The 23,071-nt window shown below is 45.5% G+C and overlaps 1 protein-coding gene across 7 annotated transcripts in view; it reads left to right on the plus strand.

Annotated features, from left to right (window-relative positions):
- Positions 1-23,071, plus strand: part of tp63 (tumor protein p63) — a 112,569-nt gene that overhangs the window by 87,105 nt on the left and 2,393 nt on the right. The window contains exons 9-12 of one of the 7 annotated variants that reach the window (XR_008076113.1): positions 1,759-2,990; positions 3,371-3,849; positions 4,276-4,574; positions 4,635-5,113. Coding sequence is in view for 1 of the 7 variants with exons in the window: in XM_052475669.1 (XP_052331629.1) it covers positions 19,636-19,787; positions 22,068-22,212 (297 nt within the window). In the remaining 6 variants the exon portion in view is untranslated. Of the gene's footprint in view, positions 1-1,758; positions 2,991-3,370; positions 3,850-4,275; positions 4,575-4,634; positions 5,114-19,635; positions 19,788-22,067; positions 22,213-23,071 lie in introns of those variants that run through there. The other 6 variants (XR_008076114.1, XR_008076115.1, XR_008076116.1 and 3 more) reach the window with 6 other exon arrangements.

A 23,071-nucleotide genomic window follows, 5' to 3' on the forward strand; every position in this document is an offset into this window, starting at 1 on the left:
GAACCTACTCTCTGTTGTACAAGCCGGAGTATCAGAACCTACTCTCTGTTGTACAACCTGAGTATCAGAACCTACTCTCTGTTGTACAACCTGAGTATCAGAACCTACTCTCTGTTGTACAACCTGAGTATCAGAACCTACTCTCTGTTGTACAAGCCTGAGTATCAGAACCTACTCTCTGTTGTACAAGCCTGAGCATCAGAACCTACTCTCTGTTGTACAAGCCTGAGCATCAGAACCTACTCTCTGTTGTACAAGCCTGAGTATCAGAACCTACTCTCTGTTGTACAAGCCTGAGCATCAGAACATACTCTCTGTTGTACAAGCCTGGGCATCAGAACCTACTCTCTGTTGTACAAGCCTGAGTATCAGAACCTACTCTCTGTTGTACAAGCCTGAGCATCAGAACCTACTCTCTGTTGTACAAGCCTGAGTATCAGAACCTACTCTCTGTTTGATGAAGCCTCAATAGACTAATGGAAACTCCTTCAGATGCTCTGCCAGGTTTGCACAACAGCAGCCGTTTCCAGATCCCTTATCCAGTCAGTCCCAGTAATTTGGCTTGAGTGTTTTCATACACTCTCATACACAAATGCTGCCCTCCCTCTCCCACATTGAGGGGCGGACTGGGACCAGAAATCGGCCCTGGCATTTCTAACGCGCCGGAACATTTTTTCCCCCCTCAAAGCCCCCACACCGGCCCCATTTATTAACCAGATAATGATCATTTTGCGCAAAAAAAACAACAACAAGTTAGACTGGCCCACTGGGCTAAAAATGGACTAGCAATTGCCTGAAATGCCAGATGGCCAGTCCGCCCCTGCCCTCAGTCCTCGCCCATTCAGTTTAAGGGCTGGGGAGAAAAAGGCGGTTATCTGTAAATTATAGTTTTAAATAGTGTGCTGCTTTCTTTGACGCCCTATGATAATTACTGCCTTTGTTATCGTTTCTCATTTGAAAAGCCTGTTTTAGGCGTAGCCCATTTTATGTTTTACTGTTAGTTTGGGTTCTGTCGTCCTGCTCTCTGGCGCCCCCATCCACAATGTGGCAGGGTGTGGCAGTGCAGCATGTATGACACACTAGAGGGCAGGGGCTTTAAAGTAAGGGCAGGGCCCAGTGGGTTTATATGCTGCAATGCTGTCACAGGTTAATTTCATAAGAACAGAACAGTATTTAGCCTACACTATACTTTACACTATTCATGTTTTGGGGATTATTTTCAACATTCTCAAACTCAACAAACTGGTCAGAACAGCTGTACTTATTCAAGACTTAAAATCTGTAGTCTGTAGCATAGTTGACTGGACTGTGTTCTAGATTGTTCTCCAATCAGATCCTCATGCCTCTTCTCTGCATACTGTTGCTTTATTCTGATCCTGTTGCTTCACTCTCTTCTCCATGACCTTTCACCTGTATTATTCCTAACCCCAGTAGCGTTCTTCACATATCAAATAAAAACTCCTGCCAGAAGGTGTTTTGCTCTATGGACAGTCAAGTCCAGAGTCTCCCGATTTATGATACTATGGCTGTCTAATAGCGCCCTCTTCTGGAGGTGAATGTTACTGCACTGAAATGGCCATCATTTATTTTCTTCTTCAATACTGTGTTTCCAAATGCCTCTGTTTCTCTATTTTGTAACTCTCTCCTCTTAACTTTGGACTTTCTACTGGTTTATTTCTCTGGTTTCTGTTTCCTACTCTCCTAAAGTGAGTCCTTACTTTCTTCTCTCTCTCTCTCTTCTCTGGTTCCTGTCTGCAGTCTGCTTAAAGCCCGGCTACGTTCAGAGCTCCTGGAACCCCTAGCGGCAGAGCAGAGGAGACGATGCAGTACCTCCTGAGACTCACCTCATCCTCACATTCCTCCTCCCTTCAGTTTCCTCGCTCCTCAGCCACAATCAGATTAGGGGCTCCTCTATCTTGCTCTCTCTCTCTCTCCCTCTTTCAGGGCTCTTTCTAATATTCTCTCTCCTCCCTCCCTCTATTTCTACCTCTCTGTCTCTCCTTCCTTCTCTAAGATTCTGCCGTTATTGAAACTCTCACATTCTCCAAACAGAGTTAAATAAACAGATAAACAGTCTGTTGGTGCTTCATGTTCATGAAATAAAACATTTTTTTTCCTATTCATTACTTATGTGTAACACATAATATGTTAAAAGTTGAGTCTGTCTGGCAAGTACTCTGCATACCAGTCTACTGATAAGATGCAGTCACATTAGAAAAGTCAGATATTAAGAAGTTTTGCATGACAGATTTTTACATTTTTTTTAAATAAGAAACTTTGTAGCTGTGTGGCAACACCAGTCGCAAACAGCAGAGGGCGCTTTTGAGTTATTCAAAATTCAGTTTGTTTCATTAAAATGTTTTACATTGAGTCATTTAGCAGACGCTCTTATCCAGAGCGACTTACAGTAGTGAGTGTATACATTTTCATTTTTTTTTCTCATATTGGTCCTACGCGGGAATCGAACCCACAACCCTGGCGTTGCAACCGCCATGCTCTACAGCCTGTGTCACACGGGAACCCTATGGTCAGCGATTAGGCTATACAGCACATAACCTATATCCTGTTTAAAGCACCATTCATGTCTTTGGTTGCTTTTTAAGATTGTGTTGCTGATGGTCAAAATGACGCTAGTAATTGAGTTATGGATACAGTCTACTTGTATTGCAGTCAGAACACGTGCATAGTATCCCCCTCTCGGCTGACCTCTCCTCCTATTGGCTGGGGCTGGTCAGGAACCAAGCACTAGTGTTTTTCTTACAAGACTTCACTTGTCTATGGATTGAGCTTTTGTTGTTTTGTCTTTGGAGCTGGACTCAAACCTAACGGTGTGTGCCCCATGATACCCTATTCTCTATATAATTACTATTTTTAACCAGAGCCCCGTGGCAGTCCTAGGTAGAGCCCCGTGGCAGTCCTAGGTAGAGCCCCGTGGCAGTCCTAGGTAGAGCCCCGTGGCAGTCCTAGGTAGAGCCCCGTGGCAGTCCTAGGTAGAGCCCTGTGGCAGTCCTAGGTAGAGCCCTGTTGGCAGTCCTAGGTAGAGCCCTGTGGCAGTCCTAGCCCTGTGGCAGTCCTAGGTCGAGCCCTGTGGCAGTCCTAGGTCGAGCCCTGTGGCAGCAGCCCTGTGGCAGTCCTAGGTGGCAGAGCCCTGTTGGCAGTCCTAGGTAGAGCCCTGTGGCAGTCCTAGGTCGAGCCCTGTGGCAGTCCTAGGTCGAGCCCTGTGGCAGTCCTAGGTAGAGCCCTGTGGCAGTCCTAGGTAGAGCCTGTTGGCAGTCCTAGGTAGAGCCCTGTTGGCAGTCCTAGGTCGAGCCCTGTGGCAGTCCTAGAGCCCTGTTGGCAGTCCTAGGTCGAGCCCTGTTGGCAGTCCTAGGTAGAGCCCCGTGGCAGTCCTAGGTAGAGCCCCGTGGCAGTCCTAGGTAGAGCCCCGTGGCAGTCCTAGGTAGAGCCCCGTGGCAGTCCTAGGTAGAGCCCCGTGGCAGTCCTAGGTAGAGCCCTGTTGGCAGTCCTAGGTAGAGCCCTGTTGGCAGTCCTAGGTAGAGCCCTGTGGCAGTCCTAGGTAGAGCCCTGTTGGCAGTCCTAGGTAGAGCCCTGTTGGCAGTCCTAGGTAGAGCCCTGTGGCAGTCCTAGGTAGAGCCCTGTGGCAGTCCTAGGTAGAGCCCTGTTGGCAGTCCTAGGTTGGCAGTCCTAGGTAGAGCCCCGTGGCAGTCCTAGGTAGAGCCCCGTGGCAGTCCTAGGTAGAGCCCCGTGGCAGTCCTAGGTAGAGCCCCGTGGCAGTCCTAGGTAGAGCCCCGTGGCAGTCCTAGGTAGAGCCCCGTGGCAGTCCTAGGTAGAGCCCCGTGGCAGTCCTAGGTAGAGCCCGTGGGCTAGGTAGAGTGGCAGTCCTAGGTAGAGTCCTAGGTAGAGCCCCGTGGAAGTCCTAGGTAGAGCCCTGTGGCCTAGGTAGAGCCCTGTTGGCAGTCCTAGGTAGAGCCCTGTTGGCAGTCCTAGGTAGAGCCCTGTGGCCTAGGTCGAGCCCTGTGGCAGTCCTAGGTTGGCAGTCCTAGGTAGAGCCCCGTGGCAGTCCTAGGTAGAGCCCGTGGCGTCCTAGGTAGAGCCCCGTGGCAGTCCTAGGTAGAGCCCTGTGGATCCTGGTCAGAAAGTAGTCCTATAACCCGTGGCAGTCCTAAGGCAGTCCTAGGTAGATGGCAGTCCTAGGTAGAGCCCCGTGGCATTTGGGAGCCCAGTAGCAGTCCTGGGGAGAGCCCCGTGGCAGTTTGGGAGGCACATCAGTCCTAGGTAGAGCCCCGTGGCAGTCCTAGGTAGAGCCCTGTGGATCCTGGTCAAAAGTAGTTCATAACAAAAGGAATAGGGTGCCATTTGGGACTCAGTAGTGTTATGGGGAGAGGTGCCATTTGGGAGGCACATCAGTAGTGTTATGGGGAGAGGTGCCATTTGGGAGGCACATCAGTAGTGTTATGGGGAGAGGTGCCATTTGGGAGGCACATCAGTAGTGTTATGGGGAGAGGTGCCATTTGGGACTCAGTAGTGTTATGGGGAGAGGTGCCATTTGGGACTCAGTAGTGTTATGGGGAGAGGTGCCATTTGGGTGCCAGTAGTGTTATGGGGGAGGTGCCATTTGGGACTCAGTAGTAGAGGTGCCATTTGGGACTCAGTAGTGTTATGGGGAGAGGTGCCATTTGGGACTCAGTAGTGTTATGGGGAGAGGTGCCATTTGGGACTCAGTAGTGTTATGGGGAGAGGTGCCATTTGGGACTCAGTAGTGTTATGGGGAGAGGTGCCATTTGGGACTCAGTAGTGTTATGGGGAGAGGTGCCATTTGGGAGGCACATCAGTAGTGTTATGGGGAGAGGTGTATAATCACTGTGATCATGCTGGTCATGTTGTATACGGTCACTGCAGGACAGTTTGTTTTGTTGTTTTTGTTTAATTTTCTGAAAGATATTTAGCATTTATTTAGGATTGACAGATTCATGACACACACGTGCCTTTATGTACAGAGAGCAGATTCTACGGAGAACTTTCTTTTTGACTGTTTGAAACAGAGTGTAGTGATGCATGGCTGTTGCGGTTCGTTTGGTCTGTCAGAACTCAATAAATGTATTTTCTGCTTTGACTTTTCCTTCTCGTTTTTTCCTCTTACATCTCTTCATCACTTCATCACTTCAACTCTTCATCACTTCATCTCTTACATCACTTCATCTCTTACATCACTTCATCTCTTCATCACTTCATCTCTTCATCACTTCATCTCTTCATCACTTCATCACTTCATCTCTTCATTTGCAAAACAAGGAACCCTCAGCTCAAACCCATGATGCCACTCAGGGCTCTATTCAATCAGATCAGCTTTATCCAACATTCTACCCCCATTCTAGGATGATAGATGTAGTCTACAGGATGATAGATGTAATCTCCAGGATGATAGATGTAGTCTACAGGATGATAGATGTAGTCTACAGGATGATAGATGTAGTCTACAGGATGATAGATGTAATCTACTCCTCCATTAGGATGATAGATGTAGTCTACAGGATGATAGATGTAGTCTACAGGATGATAGATGTAATCTACAGGATGATAGATGTAGTCTACAGGATGATAGATGTAATCTACAGGATGATAGATGTAATCTACAGGATGATAGATGTAATCTACTCCTCCATTAGGATGATAGATGTAATCTACAGGATGATAGATGTAATCTACTCCTCCATTAGGATGATAGATGTAATCTACAGGATGATAGATGTAATCTACAGGATGATGGATGTAATCTACTCCTCCATTAAGATGATAGATGTAATCTACAGGATGATAGATGTAATATACAGGATGATAGATGTAATCTACTCCTCCATTAGGATGATAGATGTAATCTACAGGATGATAGATGTAATCTACAGGATGATAGATGTAATCTACAGGATGATGGATGTAATCTACTCCTCCATTAAGATGATAGATGTAATCTACTCCTCCACTGGGATGATAGGTGTAATCTACAGGATGATGGATGTAATCTACTCCTCCATTAGGATTATAGATGTAATCTACAGGATGATAGATGTAATCTACTCCTCCATTAGGATGATAGATGTAATCTACAGGATGATAGATGTAATCTACAGGATGATAGATGTAGTCTACACCTCCATTAGGATGATAGATGTAATCTACAGGATGATAGATGTAATCTACTCCTCCACTAGGATGATAGATGTAATCTACAGGATGATAGATATAATCTACTCCTCCACTAGGATGGTAGATGTAATCTACTCCTCCACTAGGATGATATATGTAATCTACTCCTCCACTAGGATGGTAGATGTAATCTACTCCTCCACTAGGATGGTAGATGTAATCTACTCCTCCACTAGGATGGTAGATGTAATCTACTCCTCCACTAGGATGGTAGATGTAATCTACTCCTCGACTAGGATGATAGATGTAATCTACTCCTCCACTAGGATGGTAGATGTAATCTACTCCTCCACTAGGATGGTAGATGTAATCTACTCCTCCACTAGGATGGTAGATGTAATCTACTCCTCCACTAGGATGGTAGATGTAATCTACTCCTCCACTAGGATGGTAGATGTAATCTACTCCTCCACTAGGATGGTAGATGTAATCTACTCCTCCACTAGGATGGTAGATGTAATCTACTCCTCCACTAGGATGGTAGATGTAATCTACTCCTCCACTAGGATGGTAGATGTAATCTACTCCTCCACTAGGATGGTAGATGTAATCTACTCCTCCACTAGGATGGTAGATGTAATCTACTCCTCCACTAGGATGGTAGATGTAATCTACTCCTCCACTAGGATGGTAGATGTAATCTACTCCTCCACTAGGATGGTAGATGTAATCTAGTCCTCCACTAGGATGGTAGATGTAATCTACTCCTCCACTAGGATGGTAGATGTAATCTACTCCTCCACTAGGATGGTAGATGTAATCTACTCCTCCACTAGGATGGTAGATGTAATCTACTCCTCCACTAGGATGGTAGATGTAATCTACTCCTCCACTAGGATGGTAGATGTAATCTACTCCTCCACTAGGATGGTCACTAGGATGGTAGATGTAATCTACTCCTCCACTAGGATGGTAGATGTAATCTACTCCTCCACTAGGATGGTAGATGTAATCTACTCCTCCACTAGGATGGTAGATGTAATCTACTCCTCCACTAGGATGGTAGATGTAATCTCCACTAGGATGGTAGATGTAATCTCCACTAGGATGGTAGATGTAATCTACTCCTCCACTAGGATGGTAGATGTAATCTACTCCTCCACTAGGATGGTAGATGTAAATCTAGGATGGTAGATGTAACTCCTCCACTAGGATGGTAGATGTAATCTACTCCTCCACTAGGATGGTAGATGTAATCTACTCCTCCACTAGGATGGTAGATGTAATCTACTCCTCCACTAGGATGGTAGATGGTCCTCCACTAGGATGGTAGTAATCTACTCCTCCACTAGGATGGTAGATGTAATCTACTCCTCCACTAGGATGATAGATGTAATCTACAGGATGGTAGATGTAATCCTCCTCCACTAGGATGGTAGATGTAATCTAGTCCTCCACTAGGATGGTAGATGTAATCTACTCCTCCACTAGGATGGTAGATGTAATCTACTCCTCCACTAGGATGGTAGATGTAATCTACTCCTCACTAGGATGGTAGATGTAATCTACTCCTCCACTAGGATGGTAGATGTAATCTACTCCTCCACTAGGATGGTAGATGTAATCTACTCCTCCACTAGGATGGTAGATGTAATCACTCCTCCACTAGGATGGTAGATGTAATCTACTCCTCCACTAGGATGGTAGATGTAATCTACTCCTCCACTAGGATGGTAGATGTAATCTACTCCTCCACTAGGATGGTAGATGTAATCTACTCCTCCACTAGGATGGTAGATGTAATCTACTCCTCCACTAGGATGGTAGATGTAATCTAGTCCTCCACTAGGATGGTAGATGTAATCTACTCCTCCACTAGGATGGTAGATGTAATCTACTCCTCCACTAGGATGGTAGATGTAATCTACTCCTCCACTAGGATGGTAGATGTAATCTACTCCTCCACTAGGATGGTAGATGTAATCTACTCCTCCACTAGGATGGTAGATGTAATCTACTCCTCCACTAGGATGGTAGATGTAATCTACTCCTCCACTAGGATGGTAGATGTAATCTACTCCTCCCACTATGGTAGATGTAATCTACTCCTCCACTAGGATGGTAGATGTAATCTACTCCTCCACTAGGATGGTAGATGTAATCTACTCCTCCACTAGGATGGTAGATGTAATCTACTCCTCCACTAGGATGGTAGATGTAATCTCCTCCACTAGGATGGTAGATGTAATCTACTCCTCCACTAGGATGGTAGATGTAATCTACTCCTCCACTAGGATGGTAGATGTAATCTACTCCTCCACTAGGATGGTAGATGTAATCTACTCCTCCACTAGGATGGTAGATGTAATCCACTAGGATGGTAGACTCCTCCACTAGGATGGTAGATGTAATCTACTCCTCCACTAGGATGGTAGATGTAATCTACTCCTCCACTAGGATGGTAGATGTAATCTACAGGATGGTAGATGTAATCTACTCCTCCACTAGGATGGTAGATGTAATCTATCTCCTCACAGGATGGTAGATGTAATCTACTCCTCCACTAGGATGGTAGATGTAATCTACAGGATGGTAGATGTAATCTACTCCTCCTAGGATGATAGATGTAATCTAGGATGGTAGATGTAATCTACTCCTCCACTAGGATGGTAGATGTAATCTACTCCTCCACTAGGATGGTAGATGTAATCTACTCCTCCACTAGGATGGTAGATGTAATCTACTCCTCCACTAGGATGTAGATGTAATCTACTCCTCCACTAGGATGGTAGATGTAATCTACTCCTCCACTAGGATGGTAGATGTAATCTACTCCTCCACTAGGATGGTAGATGTAATCTACTCCTCCACTAGGATGGTAGATGTAATCTCTACAGGATGGTAGATGTAATCTACTCCTCCACTCACTAGGATGGTAGATGTAATCTACTCCTCCACTAGGATGGTAGATGTAATCTACTCCTCCACTAGGATGGTAGATGTAATCTACTCCTCCACTAGGATGGTAGATGCAATCTATCTCCACTAGGATGGTAGATGTAATCTACTCCTCCACTAGGATGATAGATGTAAATCCTCCACAGGATGGTAGATGTAATCTACTCCTCCACTAGGATAGATGTAATCTACAGGATGGTAGATGTAATCTCCTCCACTAGGATGGTAGATGTAATCTACTCCTCCACTAGGATGGTAGATGTAATCTACTCCTCCACTAGGATGGTAGATGTAATCTACTCCTCCACTAGGATGGTAGATGTAATCTACTCCTCCACTAGGATGGTAGGTAGATAGTAATCTACTCCTCCACTAGGATGGTAGATGTAATCTACTCCTCCACTAGGATGGTAGATGTAATCTACTCCTCCACTAGGATGGTAGATGTAATCTGCTCCTCCACTAGGATGGTAGATGTAATCTACTCCCCACTAGGATGGTAGATGTAATCTACTCCTCCACTAGGATGGTAGATGTAATCTCCTCCACTAGGATGGTAGATGTAATCTACTCCTCCACCAGGATGGTAGATGTAATCTACTCCTCCACTCAGGATGGTAGATGTAATCTACTCCTCCACCAGGATGGTAGATGTAATCTACTCCTCCACTAGGATGGTAGATGTAATCTACTCCTCCACTAGGATGGTAGATGTAATCACTCCTCCACTAGGATGGTAGATGTAATCTACTCCTCCACTAGGATGGTAGATGTAATCTACTCCTCCACTAGGATGGTAGATGTAATCTAGTCCTCCACTAGGATGGTAGATGTAATCTACAGGATGGTCCTCCACTACAGGATGGCAGATGTAATCTACTCCTCCACTAGGATGGTAGATGTAATCTACTCCTCCACTAGGATGGTAGATGTAATCTACTCCTCCACTAGGATGGTAGATGTAATCTACCTCCACTAGGATGGTAGATGTAATCTACAGGATGGTAGATGTAATCTCCTACTAGGATGGTAGATGTAATCTACTCCTCCACTAGATGGTAGATGCACTAATCTCCTAGGATGGTAGATGTAATCTACTCCTCCACTAGGATGGTAGATGTAATCTACTCCTCCACTAGGATGGTAGATGTAATCTAGTCCTCCACTCAGGATGGCAGATGCAATCTACTCCTCCACTAGGTAATCTACCTCCATGGTAGATGTAATCTACTCCTCCACTAGGATGGTAGATGTAATCTACCTCCACCAGGGATGGTAGATGTAATCTACTCCTCCACTAGGATGATAGTAGATGTAATCTACTCCTCCACTAGGATGGTAGATGTAATCTAGTCCTCCACTAGGATGCAGATGTAATCTACTCCTCCACTAGGATGGTAGATGTAATCTACTCCTCCACTAGGATGGTAGATGTAATCTCCACAGATGGTAGATGTAATCTACTCCTCCACTAGGATGATAGATGTAATCTACTCCACTCAGGATGGTAGATGTAATCTACTCCTCCACTAGGATGGTAGATGTAATCTACTCCTCCACTAGGATGGTAGATGTAATCTACTCCTCCACTAGGATGGTAGATGTAATCTACTCCTCCACTAGGATGGTAGATGTAATCTACTCCTCCACTAGGATGGTAGATGTAATCTACTCCTCCACTAGGATGGCAGATGTAATCTACTCCTCCACTAGGATGGTAGATGTAATCTACCTCCTCCACTAGGATGGTAGATGTAATCTACTCCTCCACTAGGATGGTAGATGTAAATCCTCCACTAGGATGGTAGATGTAATCTACTCCTCCACTAGGATGGTAGATGTAATCTACTCCTCCACTAGGATGGTAGATGTAATCCTCCACTAGGATGGTAGATGTAATCTACTCCTCCACTAGGATGGCAGATGTAATCTACTCCTCCACTAGGATGATAGATGTAATCTCCACTAGGATGGTAGATGTAATCTACTCCTCCACTCAGGATGGTAGATGTAATCTAGTCCTCCACTAGGATGGTAGATGTAATCTACTCCTCCACTAGGATGGTAGATGTAATCTACTCCTCCACTAGGATGGTAGATGTAATCTACCCTCCACTAGGATGGTAGATGTAATCTAGTCCTCCACTAGGATGGTAGATGTAATCTAGTCCTCCACTAGGATGGTAGATGTAATCTAGTCCTCACAGGATGGTAGATGTAATCTAGTCCTCCACTAGGATGGTAGATGTAATCTACTCCTCCACTAGGATGGTAGATGTAATCTACTCCTCCACTAGGATGGTAGATGTAATCTAGTCCTCCACTAGGATGGTAGATGTAATCTAGTCCTCCACTAGGATGGTAGATGTAATCTAGTCCTCCACCAGGATGGTAGATGTAATCTACTCCTCCACTAGGATGGTAGATGTAATCTACTCCTCCACTAGGATGGTAGATGTAATCTACTCCTCCACTAGGATGGTAGATGTAATCTACTCCTCCACTAGGATGGTAGATGTAATCTAGTCCTCCTAGGATGGTAGATGTAATCTACTCCTCCACTAGGATGGTAGATGTAATCTACTCTCCACTAGGATGGTAGATGTAATCTACTCCTCCACTAGGATGGTAGATGTAATCTACTCCTCCACTAGGATGGTAGATGTAATCTACTCCTCCACTAGGATGGTAGATGTAATCTACTCCTCCACTAGGATGGTAGATGTAATCTACTCCTCCACTAGGATGGTAGATGTAATCTACTCCTCCACTAGGATGGTAGATGTAATCTACCTCCACTAGGATGGTAGATGTAATCTACTCTCCACTAGGATGGTAGATGTAATCACAGGATGGTAGATGTAATCTCCACTCCACTAGGATGGTAGATGTAATCTACTCCTCCACTAGGATGGTAGATGTAATCTACTCCTCCACTAGGATGGTAGATGTAATCTACAGGATGGTAGATGTAATCTCTCCTCCACTAGGATGGTAGATGTAATCTCTGATAGATGTAATCTACAGGATGGTAGATGTAATCTACTCCTCCACTAGGATGGTAGATGTAATCTAGTCCTCCACTAGGATGGTAGATGTAATCTACTCCTCCACTAGGATGGTAGATGTAATCTACTCCTCCACTAGGATGGTAGATGTAATCTACAGGATGGTAGATGTAATCTACTCCTCCACTAGGATGGTAGATGTAATCTACTCCTCCACTAGGATGATAGATGTAATCTACAGGATGGTAGATGTAATCTACTCCTCCACTAGGATGGTAGATGTAATCTACTCCTCCACTAGGATGGTAGATGTAATCTACTCCTCCACTAGGATGGTAGATGTAATCTAGTCCTCCACTAGGATAGTAGATGTAAATCCTCCACTAGGATGGTAGATGTAATCTAGTCCTCCACTAGGATGGTAGATGTAATCTACTCCTCCCATCTACTCTCCACTAGGATGGTAGATGTAAACTCTCCACTAGGATGGTAGATGTAATCTACTCCTCCACTAGGATGGTAGATGTAATCTACTAGGATGGTAGATGTAATCTACTCCTCCACTAGGATGGTAGATGTAATCTACTCCTCCACTAGGATGGTAGATGTAATCTACTCCTCCACTAGGATGGTAGATGTAATCTACTCCTCCACTAGGATGGTAGATGTAATCTACTCCTCCACTAGGATGGTAGATGTAATCTGCTCCTCCACTAGGATGGTAGATGTAATCTACTCCTCCACTAGGATGGTAGATGTAATCTATCTCCTCCACTAGGATGGTAGATGTAATCTACTCCTCCACTAAGATGGTAGATGTAATCTACTCCTCCACTAGGATGGTAGATGTAATCTACTCCTCCACTAGGATGGTAGATGTAATCTCCTCCACTAGGATGGTAGATGTAATCTCTCCACTAGGATGGTAGATGTAATCTACAGGATGGTAGATGTAATCCCCTCCACTAGGATGGTAGATGTAATCTACTCCTCACTAGGATGGTAGATGTAATCTACTCCTCCACTAGGATGGTAGATGTAATCTACTCCTCCACTAGGATGGTAGATGTAATCTACTCCTCCACTAGGATGGTAGATGTAATCTACTCCTCCACTAGGATGGTAGATGTAATCTGCTCCTCCCACTAGGATGGTAGATGTAATCTACTCCTCCACTAGGATGGTAGATGTAATCTACTCCTCCACTCAGGATGGTAGATGTAATCTACTCCTCCACTAGGATGGTAGATGTAATCTCTACTCCTCCACTAGGATGGTAGATGTAATCTACAGGATGGTAGATGTAATCTACTCCTCCACTAGGATGGTAGATGTAATCTACAGGATGGTAGATGTAATCTACTCCTCCACTAGGATGGTAGATGTAATCCTCCACAGGATGGTAGATGTAATCTACTCCTCCACTAGGATGGTAGATGTAATCTACCTCCACTAGGATGATAGATGTCTCCTCCACTAGGATGGTAGATGTAATCTACTCCTCCACTAGGATGGTAGATGTAATCTGCTCCTCCACTAGGATGGTAGATGTAATCTAACTCCTCCACTAGGATGGTAGATGTAATCTACTCCTCCACTAGGATGGTAGATGTAATCTACTCCTCCACTAGGATGGTAGATGTAATACCCTAATCCTCCACTAGGATGGTAGATGTAATCTACAGATAGGTATAATCTACTCTCCACTAGGATGGTAGATGTAAACTCCTCCACTAGGATGGTAGATGTAAATCCTCCTAGGATGATAGATGTAACAGGATGGTAGATGTAATCTACTCCTCCATCTAGGATGGTAGATGTAATCTACTCCTCCACTAGGATGGTAGATGTAATCTACTCCTCCACTAGGATGGTAGATGTAATCTACTCCCCCACTAGGATGGTAGATGTAATTCTCCTCCTAGGATGGTAGATGTAATCACTCCCACCTAGGATGGTAGATGTAATCTACTCCTCCACTAGGATGGTAGATGTAATCCTCCCACTAGGATGGTAGATGTAATCTACTCCTCCACTAGGATGGTAGATGTAATCTCCACTAGGATGGTAGATGTAATCCTCCCCCTCAGGATGGTAGATGTAATCTACTAGGATGGTAGATGTAATCCTCCACTAGGATGGTAGATGTAATCTACTCCTCCACTAGGATGGTAGATGTAATCTACCTCCACTAGATGGTAGATGTAATCTACTCCTCCACTAGGATGGTAGATGTAATCTACTCCTCCACTAGGATGGTAGATGTAATCTACTCCTCCACTAGGATGGTAGATGTAATCTACTCCTCCACTAGGATGGTAGATGTAATCTACTCCTCCACTAGGATGGTAGATCATAATCTACTCCTCCACTAGGATGGTAGATGTAATCTACAGGATGGTAGATGTAATCTACTCCTCCAGGATGGTAGATGTAATCTACAGGATGGTAGATGTAATCTCTGGTAGATGTATCATCTACAAGTGTAGATGTAATCTACTCCTCCACTAGGATGGTAGATGTAATCTACTCCTCCACTAGGATGGTAGATGTAATCTACTCCTCCACTAGGATGGTAGATGTAATCTACTCCTCCACTAGGATGGTAGATGCAATCTGCTCCTCCACCAGGATGGTAGATGTAATCTACTCCTCCACTAGGATGGTAGATGTAATCTACTCCTCCACTAGGATGGTAGATGTAATCTACTCCTCCACTAGGATAGTAGATGTAATCTACTCCTCCACTAGGATGGTAGATGTAATCTACTCCTCCACTAGGATAGTAGATGTAATCTACTCCTCCACTAGGATGATAGATGTAATCCAATCTACAGGATGGTAGATGTAATCTACTCCTCCACTAGGATGGTAGATGTAATCTACTCCTCCACAGATGTGTAATCTACAGATGGTAGATGTAATCTACTCCCTCCACTAGGATGATAGATGGGTCTACAGGATGGTAGATGTAATCTACTCCTCCACTAGGATGGTAGATGTAATCTACTCCTCCACTAGGATGGTAGATGTAATCTACTCCTCCACTAGGATAGTAGATGTAATCTGCCTCCTCCACTAGGATGGTAGATGTAATCTACTCCTCCACTAGGATGGTAGATGTAATCTACTCCTCCACTAGGATGGTAGATGTAAATCTACAGGATGGTAGATGTAATCTACTCCTCCACTAGGATGGTAGATGTAATCTACTCCTCCACTAGGATAGTAGATGTAATCTACTCCTCCACTAGGATAGTAGATGTAATCTACTCCTCCACTCCAGATGTAATCTACAGGATGGTAGATGTAATCTACTCCTCCACTAGGATGGTAGATGTAATCTACTCCTCCACTAGGATGGTAGATGTAATCTACTCCTCCACTAGGATGGTAGATGTAATCTACTCCTCCACTAGGATGGTAGATGTAATCTACTCCTCCACTAGGATGGTAGATGTAATCTACTCCTCCACTAGGATGGTAGATGTAATCTACTCCTCCCACTAGGATGGTAGATGTAATCTGCTCCTCCACTAGGATGGTAGATGTAAGCTACTCCTCCACTAGGATGGTAGATGTAATCTACAGGATGGTAGATGTAATCTACTCCTCCACTAGGATGGTAGATGTAAATCCTCCACTCAGGATGGTAGATGTAATCTACTCCTCCACTAGGATGGTAGATGTAATCTACTCCTCCACTAGGATGGTAGATGTAAATCTCCACTAGGATGGTAGATGTAATCTACTCCTCCACTAGGATGATGTAATCTCCCTCCATGTAGATGTAATCTACCTCCACTAGGATGGTAGATGTAATCTACTCCTCCACTAGGATGGTAGATGTAATCTCCACTCAGGATGGTAGATGTAATCTACTCCTCCACTCAGGATGGTAGAGATGTAGATGTAATCTACCTCCACTAGGATGAGGATGTAATCTACAGGATGGCAGATGTAATCTACCTCCACTAGGATGATGTAATCTACAGGATGGTAGTAATCTACTCCTCCACTAGGATGGTAGATGTAATCTACTCCTCCACTAGGATGGTAGATGTAATCTACAGGATGGTAGATGTAATCTACTCCTCCACTAGGATGATAGATGCACTACAGGATGGTAGATGTAATCTACTCCTCCACTAGGATGGTAGATGTAATCTACTGTAATCTCCTCCACTAGGATGGTAGATGTAATCTACTCCTCCACTAGGATGGTAGATGTAATCTGCTCACTAGGATGGTAGATGTAATCTCTCCTCCACTAGGATGGTAGATGTAATCTACTCCTCCACTAGGTAATCTACTCCTCCACTGGATGGTAGATGTAATCTACTCCTCCACTAGGATGGTAGATGTAATCTACTCCCCACTAGGATGGTAGATGTAATCTACTCCCCACTAGGATGGTAGATGTAATCTACTCCCCACTAGGATGGTAGATGTAATCTACTCCCCACTAGGATGGTAGATGTAATCTACTCCTCCACTAGGATGGTAGATGTAATCCTCCACTAGGATGGTAGATGTAATCTCTCCACTAGGATGGTAGATGTAATCTACTCCTCCACTAGGATGGTAGATGTAATCTACTCCTCCACTAGGATGGTAGATGTAATCTACTCCTCCACTAGGATGGTAGATGTAATCTACTCCTCCACTAGGATGGTAGATGTAATCTACTCCTCCACTAGGATGGTAGATGTAATCTAATCTACAGGATGGTAGATGTAATCTACTCCTCCACTAGGATGGTAGATGTAATCTCCACAGGATGGTAGATGTAATCTACTCCTCCACTAGGATGGTAGATGTAATCTACCTCCACTAGGATGGTAGATGTAATCTACAGGATGAGATGTACAGGATGGTAGAATCTACAGGATGGTAGATGTAATCTACTCCTCCACTAGGATGGTAGATGTAATCTACAGGATGGTAGATGTAATCTACCTAGGATGGTAGATGTAATCTGCTCCTCCACTAGGATGGTAGATGTAATCTACTCCTCCACTAGGATGGTAGATGTAATCTACTCCTCCACTAGGATGGTAGATGTAATCTACTCCTCCACTAGGATGGTAGATGTAATCTACTCCTCCACTAGGATGGTAGATGTAATCTACTCCTCCACTAGGATGGTAGATGTAATCTACTCCTCCACTAGGATGGTAGATGTAATCTACTCCTCCACTAGGATGGTAGATGTAATCTACTCCTCCACTAGGATGGTAGATGTAATCTACTCCTCCACTAGGATGGTAGATGTAATCTACCTCCACTAGGATGGTAGATGTAATCCTCCACAGGATGGTAGATGTAATCTACTCCTCCACTAGGATGGTAGATGTAATCTACTCCTCCACTAGGATGGTAGATGTAATCTACAGGATGGTAGATGTAATCTACTCCTCCACTAGGATGATAGATGTAATCTACAGGATGGTAGATGTAATCTACTCCTCCACTAGGATGGTAGATGTAATCTACTCCTCCACTAGGATGGTAGATGTAATCTACTCCTCCACTAGGATGGTAGATGTAATCTACTCCTCCACTAGGATGGTAGATGTAATCTACTCCTCCACTAGGATGGTAGATGTAATCTATCCTCCACTAGGATGATAGATGTAATCTACCCTCCACTAGGATGATAGATGTAATCTACTCCTCCACTAGGATGATAGATGTAATCTACTCCTCCACTAGGATGATAGATGTAATCTACTCCTCCACTAGGATGGTAGATGTAATCTACTCCTCCACTAGGATGATAGATGTAATCTACCTCCACTAGGATGATAGATGTAATCTACAGGATGATAGATGTAATCTACTCCTCCACTAGGATGATAGATGTAATCTACTCCTCCACTAGATGATCCTCCACTAGGATGATAGATAATCTACTCCTCCACTAGGATGGTAGATGTAATCTATGTCCTCCACTAGGATGATAGATGTAATCTACTCCTCCACTAGGATGGTAGATGTAATCTACTCCTCCACTAGGATGATAGATGTAATCTACTCCTCCACTAGGATGATAGATGTAATCTACAGGATGATAGATGTAATCTACTCCTCCATTAGGATGGTAGATGTAATCTACAGGATGGTAGATGTAATCTACTCCTCCACAGGATGATAGATGTAATCTACTCCTCCATTAGGATTATAGATGTAATCTACTCCTCCACTAGGATGGTAGATGTAATCTACTCCTCCACTAGGATGATAGATGTAATCTACTCCTCCACTAGGATGGTACAGATGTAATCTAGTCTCCTCCACTAGATGGTAGATGTAATCTACTCCTCCACTAGGATGATAGATGTAATCTACTCCTCCACTAGGATGATAGATGTAATCTACTCCTCCACTAGGATGGTAGATGTAATCTACTCCTCCACTAGGATGGTAGATGTAATCTACTCCTCCACTAGGATGGTAGATGTAATCTACTCCTCCACTAGGATGGTAGAGTAATCTACTCCTCCACTAGGATGGTAGATGTAATCTACTCCTCCACTAGGATGGTAGATGTAATCTACTCCTCCACTAGGATGATAGATGTAATCTACTCCTCCACTAGGATGGTAGATGTAATCTACTCCTCCACTAGGATGGTAGATGTAATCTCCACTAGGATGGTAGATGTAATCTACTCCTCCACTAGGATGGTAGATGTAATCTACAGGATCCTCCAGGATGGTAGATGTAATCTACTCCTCCACTAGGATGGTAGATGTAATCTACTCCTCCACTAGGATGGTAGATGTAATCTACTCCTCCACTAGGATGGTAGATGTAATCTACTCCTCCACTAGGATGGTAGATGTAATCTACTCCTCCACTAGGATGGTAGATGTAATCTACTCCTCCACTAGGATGGTAGATGTAATCTACTCCTCCACCTGGATGGTAGATGTAATCTACTCCTCCACTAGGATGGTAGATGAAATCTACTCCTCCACTAGGATGGTAGATGTAATCTACTCCTCCACTAGGATGGTAGATGAAATCTACTCCTCCACTAGGATGGTAGATGTCACCTCCGTTTAATTGAATGATGTTTAATCTGAGCTTCATTATTCGTATTTAGTCTAGATGTTCTGAACGTCTAAAGAGAGTGGGGGCGGCAAGAGCAGCTGCTCTGCGATTTTGACGGCTCCAAAACGTCTGCTATCGACGGTTGACGCTGATCTGAATCTATACACATACTGTTAGATGACACGTACACTTTATAGTCACAGAGAGATGCTTTGAGTTTCTATGGCGTGCTTCAATTGAATCATTTCCGATCGTGTTGAAAACACAAATTGGTATGTAAGAGATTCATGTTTGAGAATAACATCAGCTACACAATCTGTCAAAAATGATTACCTAACCTTGTCAATGTCAACTGAACATGTTGTTTACCAGTGTAACTAACAGGCACGTTGACCCTTTGTCGTTAAAGATGGGATCTCTGGGGCGATGAGAGTAACGGCCTGTACCCTCCTCTCCCCTGCCCCAGGAGCGCCATGGCACCCCAGCCCCAGTATGGCTCCAGCTCCCCTCCTCCCCCCCACGGCAAGGTCAACAAGCTCCCCTCCGTCAGCCAGCTCATCAACCCCCAGCAACGCAACACCCTCACCCCCTCCTCCATGGCCCAAGGCCTGACTGACAGTAAGTGTGCCTTACCCCTTTGTATAGAGAGATTCTACTCCCCCTGTCTGACTTGATCTGTCTAGAGGCCCCTGTCCTGTCTAGAGGCCCCTGTCCTGTCTAGAGGTCCCTGTCCTGTCTTTGTGTCTGGGTCCCTGTCATAACTCCCCAGCCCCGCCAACTCCAGTACCACGTCCCCTCTGGGCCGATCATGTGACGCGTCAGGGAGGATAGCTGTATCTGTCTGGGCACAAGTGGCACTGGGAGGGACGTGTAGGTTGTCACTGTTCAACTCTCAGCCCCCTGTCAGAACGCTTCCTCCTCTGGGTCAATGGGGCGGCAGGGTAGCCTAGCGGTTAGAGCTTTGGACTAGTAACCGGAAGGTTGCAAGTTCAAACCCCCGAGCTGACAAGGTACAAATCTGTCGTTCTGCCCCTGAACAAGGCAGTTAACTCACTGTTCCTAGGCCAGTTAACCCACTGTTCCCCTGTAGGCCGTCATTGTAAATAAGAATGTGTTCTTAACTGACTTGCCTAGTTAAATAAAGGTAAAATAAATTTTAAAAATCCCTTTGGGACTCTGTTCCTCCCCTCTGGAGCCTCGCTGCAGGTCCTTGTCCTGTCTAGAGGTCCCTGTCCTGTCTAGAGGTCCCTGTCCTGTCTAGAGGTCCCTGTCCTGTCTAGAGGTCCCTGTCCTGTCTAGAGGCCCCTGTCCTGTCTAGAGGCCCCTGTCCTGTCTAGAGGTCCCTGTCCTGTCTAGAGGCCCCTGTCGTGTCTAGAGGTCCTTGTCCTGTCTAGAGGTCCCTGTCCTGTCTAGAGGTCCCTGTCCTGTCTAGAGGTCCCTGTCCTGTCTAGAGGCCCCTGTCCTGTCTAGAGGCCCCTGTCCTGTCTAGAGGCCCCTGTCCGTCTCGCTGCAGGTCCCTGTCCTGTCTAGAGGTCCCTGTCCTGTCTAGAGGTCCCTGTCCTGTCTAGAGGCCCCTGTCCTGTCTAGAGGCCCCTGTCCGTCTCGCTGCAGGTCCTTGTCCTGTCTAGAGGCCCCTGTCCTGTCTAGAGGCCCTGTCCTGTCTAGAGGCCCCTGTCCGTCTCGCTGCAGGTCCCTGTCCTGTCTAGAGGTCCCTGTCCTGTCTAGAGGCCCTTGTCCTGTCTAGAGGCCCCTGTCCATCTCGCTGCAGGTCCTTGTCCTGTCTAGAGGTCCCTGTCCTGTCTAGAGGCCCCTGTCCTGTCTAGAGGTCCCTGTCCTGTCTAGAGGCCCCTGTCCTGTCTAGAGGCCCCTGTCCTGTCTAGAGGCCCCTGTCCTGTCTAGAGGTCCCTGTCCTGTCTAGAGGCCCCTGTCCATCTCGCTGCAGGTCCTTGTCCTGTCTAGAGGTCCCTGTCCTGTCTAGAGGTCCCTGTCCTGTCTAGAGGCCCCTGTCCTGTCTAGAGGCCCCTGTCCGTCTCGCTGCAGGTCCTTGTCCTGTCTAGAGGCCCCTGTCCTGTCTAGAGGCCCTGTCCTGTCTAGAGGCCCCTGTCCGTCTCGCTGCAGGTCCCTGTCCTGTCTAGAGGTCCCTGTCCTGTCTAGAGGTCCCTGTCCTGTCTAGAGGCCCCTGTCCTGTCTATAGGTCCCTGTCCGTCTCGCTGCAGGTCCCTGTCCTGTCTAGAGGTCCCTGTCCTGTCTAGAGGTCCCTGTCCTGTCTAGAGGCCCCTGTCCTGTCTAGAGGTCCCTGTCCTGTCTAGAGGCCCTGTCCTGTCTAGAGGTCCCTGTCCTGTCTAGAGGCCCTGTCCTGTCTAGAGGCCCCTGTCTGTCTCACTGCAGGTCCTTGTCCTGTTCTCAGGACATGTATTACTCTTGGCGTTGCCCTTCCACTATTTTAGTAAGACGGTAGATGGCTGAGCATGTTCCCTTTCTCCTCCTCCACCTCATGTATTGTTGTCGAGGTGCCTCGAGGTGCCCCCCGTCTATCTGATGTAGATAATACACAATCTCAGAGACCGTTAAGAGTTCTTACATTTGTCCAGCCTCATCCCTTAGGGCTGAAAAAACGAATGACAGATTGTGGCTTTAAAGAGTACCGCTCACAGAAGCTTGTTTCTGGAGTGACGTGATGATGCTCGCTGGCCCCTAATCTACATAAATATCTGAACCATAGTAAATGGTACTGGAGATTCATTTGACATTTAAAAAAAATGTCAAATTACCCCCTTTAAGAGTCACTCACACAAGTCCATGTGATTCGCTAGTGACTCTTGACGATTGGCCACATTGGCTAACAGTAGATTGCTTCCTTTTATAGAGATAAAACTATGATCTCTATGGTTTCTCTAGTGACTCCGATGATGGGCCACATGGCTATGAATGCTGACATGTCGGCCCTGAGCCCCGCCCACATCCTGCAGCCCCAGTTACCCATGGTGCCCAGCTCCCACTGCACCCCCCCGCCTCCCTACCCCATGGACAGCAGCATCTCCAGGTACCTAGCTAAACAACCACCAGTGGAGGCTGGTGAAGGAAGGACGGCTCATAGTAATGGCTGGAATGGCTTTACAGTATCTCTGTTTGATAATGTTTCATTCATTCCGTTACTAAGAGCCCATCCTCCGATTTAGAATAAAATTAAAATAAAAAGTGGCACCAGCCACCACTGATAACACACATCTGTTGATGCTCTTGGACAGTTGTGGGCTCTATAAAAAGTCAGGACGAGACACAATATTGACAGAAGAATTTCAACACGGCTTTGAAAGCGTCTCCTAGCGCTCGTTTTGTCACCACAACCTGAACCGCTCTAACTAACACGGTTCTAAATAACTGGATAACTGGAGCTCTCTCTATTGGATCTGGACAGAGCTCTCTCTATTGGATCTGGACAGAGCTCTCTCTATTGGATCTGGACAGAGCTCTCTCTATTGGATCTAGACAGAGCTCTCTCTATTGGATCTGGACAGAGCTCTCTCTATTGGATCTGGACAGAGCTCTCTCTATTGGATCTGGACAGAGCTCTCTCTATTGGATCTGGACAGAGCTCTCTCTATTGGATCTGGACAGAGCTCTCTCTATTGGATCTAGACAGAGCTCTCTCTATTGGATCTGGACAGAGCTCTCTCTATTGGATCTGGACAGAGCTCTCTCTATTGGATATGGACAGAGCTCTCTCTATTGGATATGGACAGAGCTCTCTCTATCGGATCTGGACAGAGCTCTCTCTATTGGATCTGGACAGATCTCTCTATTGGATCTGGACAGAGCTCTCTCTATTGGATCTGGACAGAGCTCTCTCTATTGGATCTGGACAGAGCTCTCTCTATTGGATCTGGACAGAGCTCTCTCTA

The sequence above is a fragment of the Oncorhynchus keta genome, chromosome 22 (genome assembly GCF_023373465.1).
Source record: "Oncorhynchus keta strain PuntledgeMale-10-30-2019 chromosome 22, Oket_V2, whole genome shotgun sequence".
Lineage (NCBI taxonomy): Eukaryota > Metazoa > Chordata > Actinopteri > Salmoniformes > Salmonidae > Oncorhynchus > Oncorhynchus keta.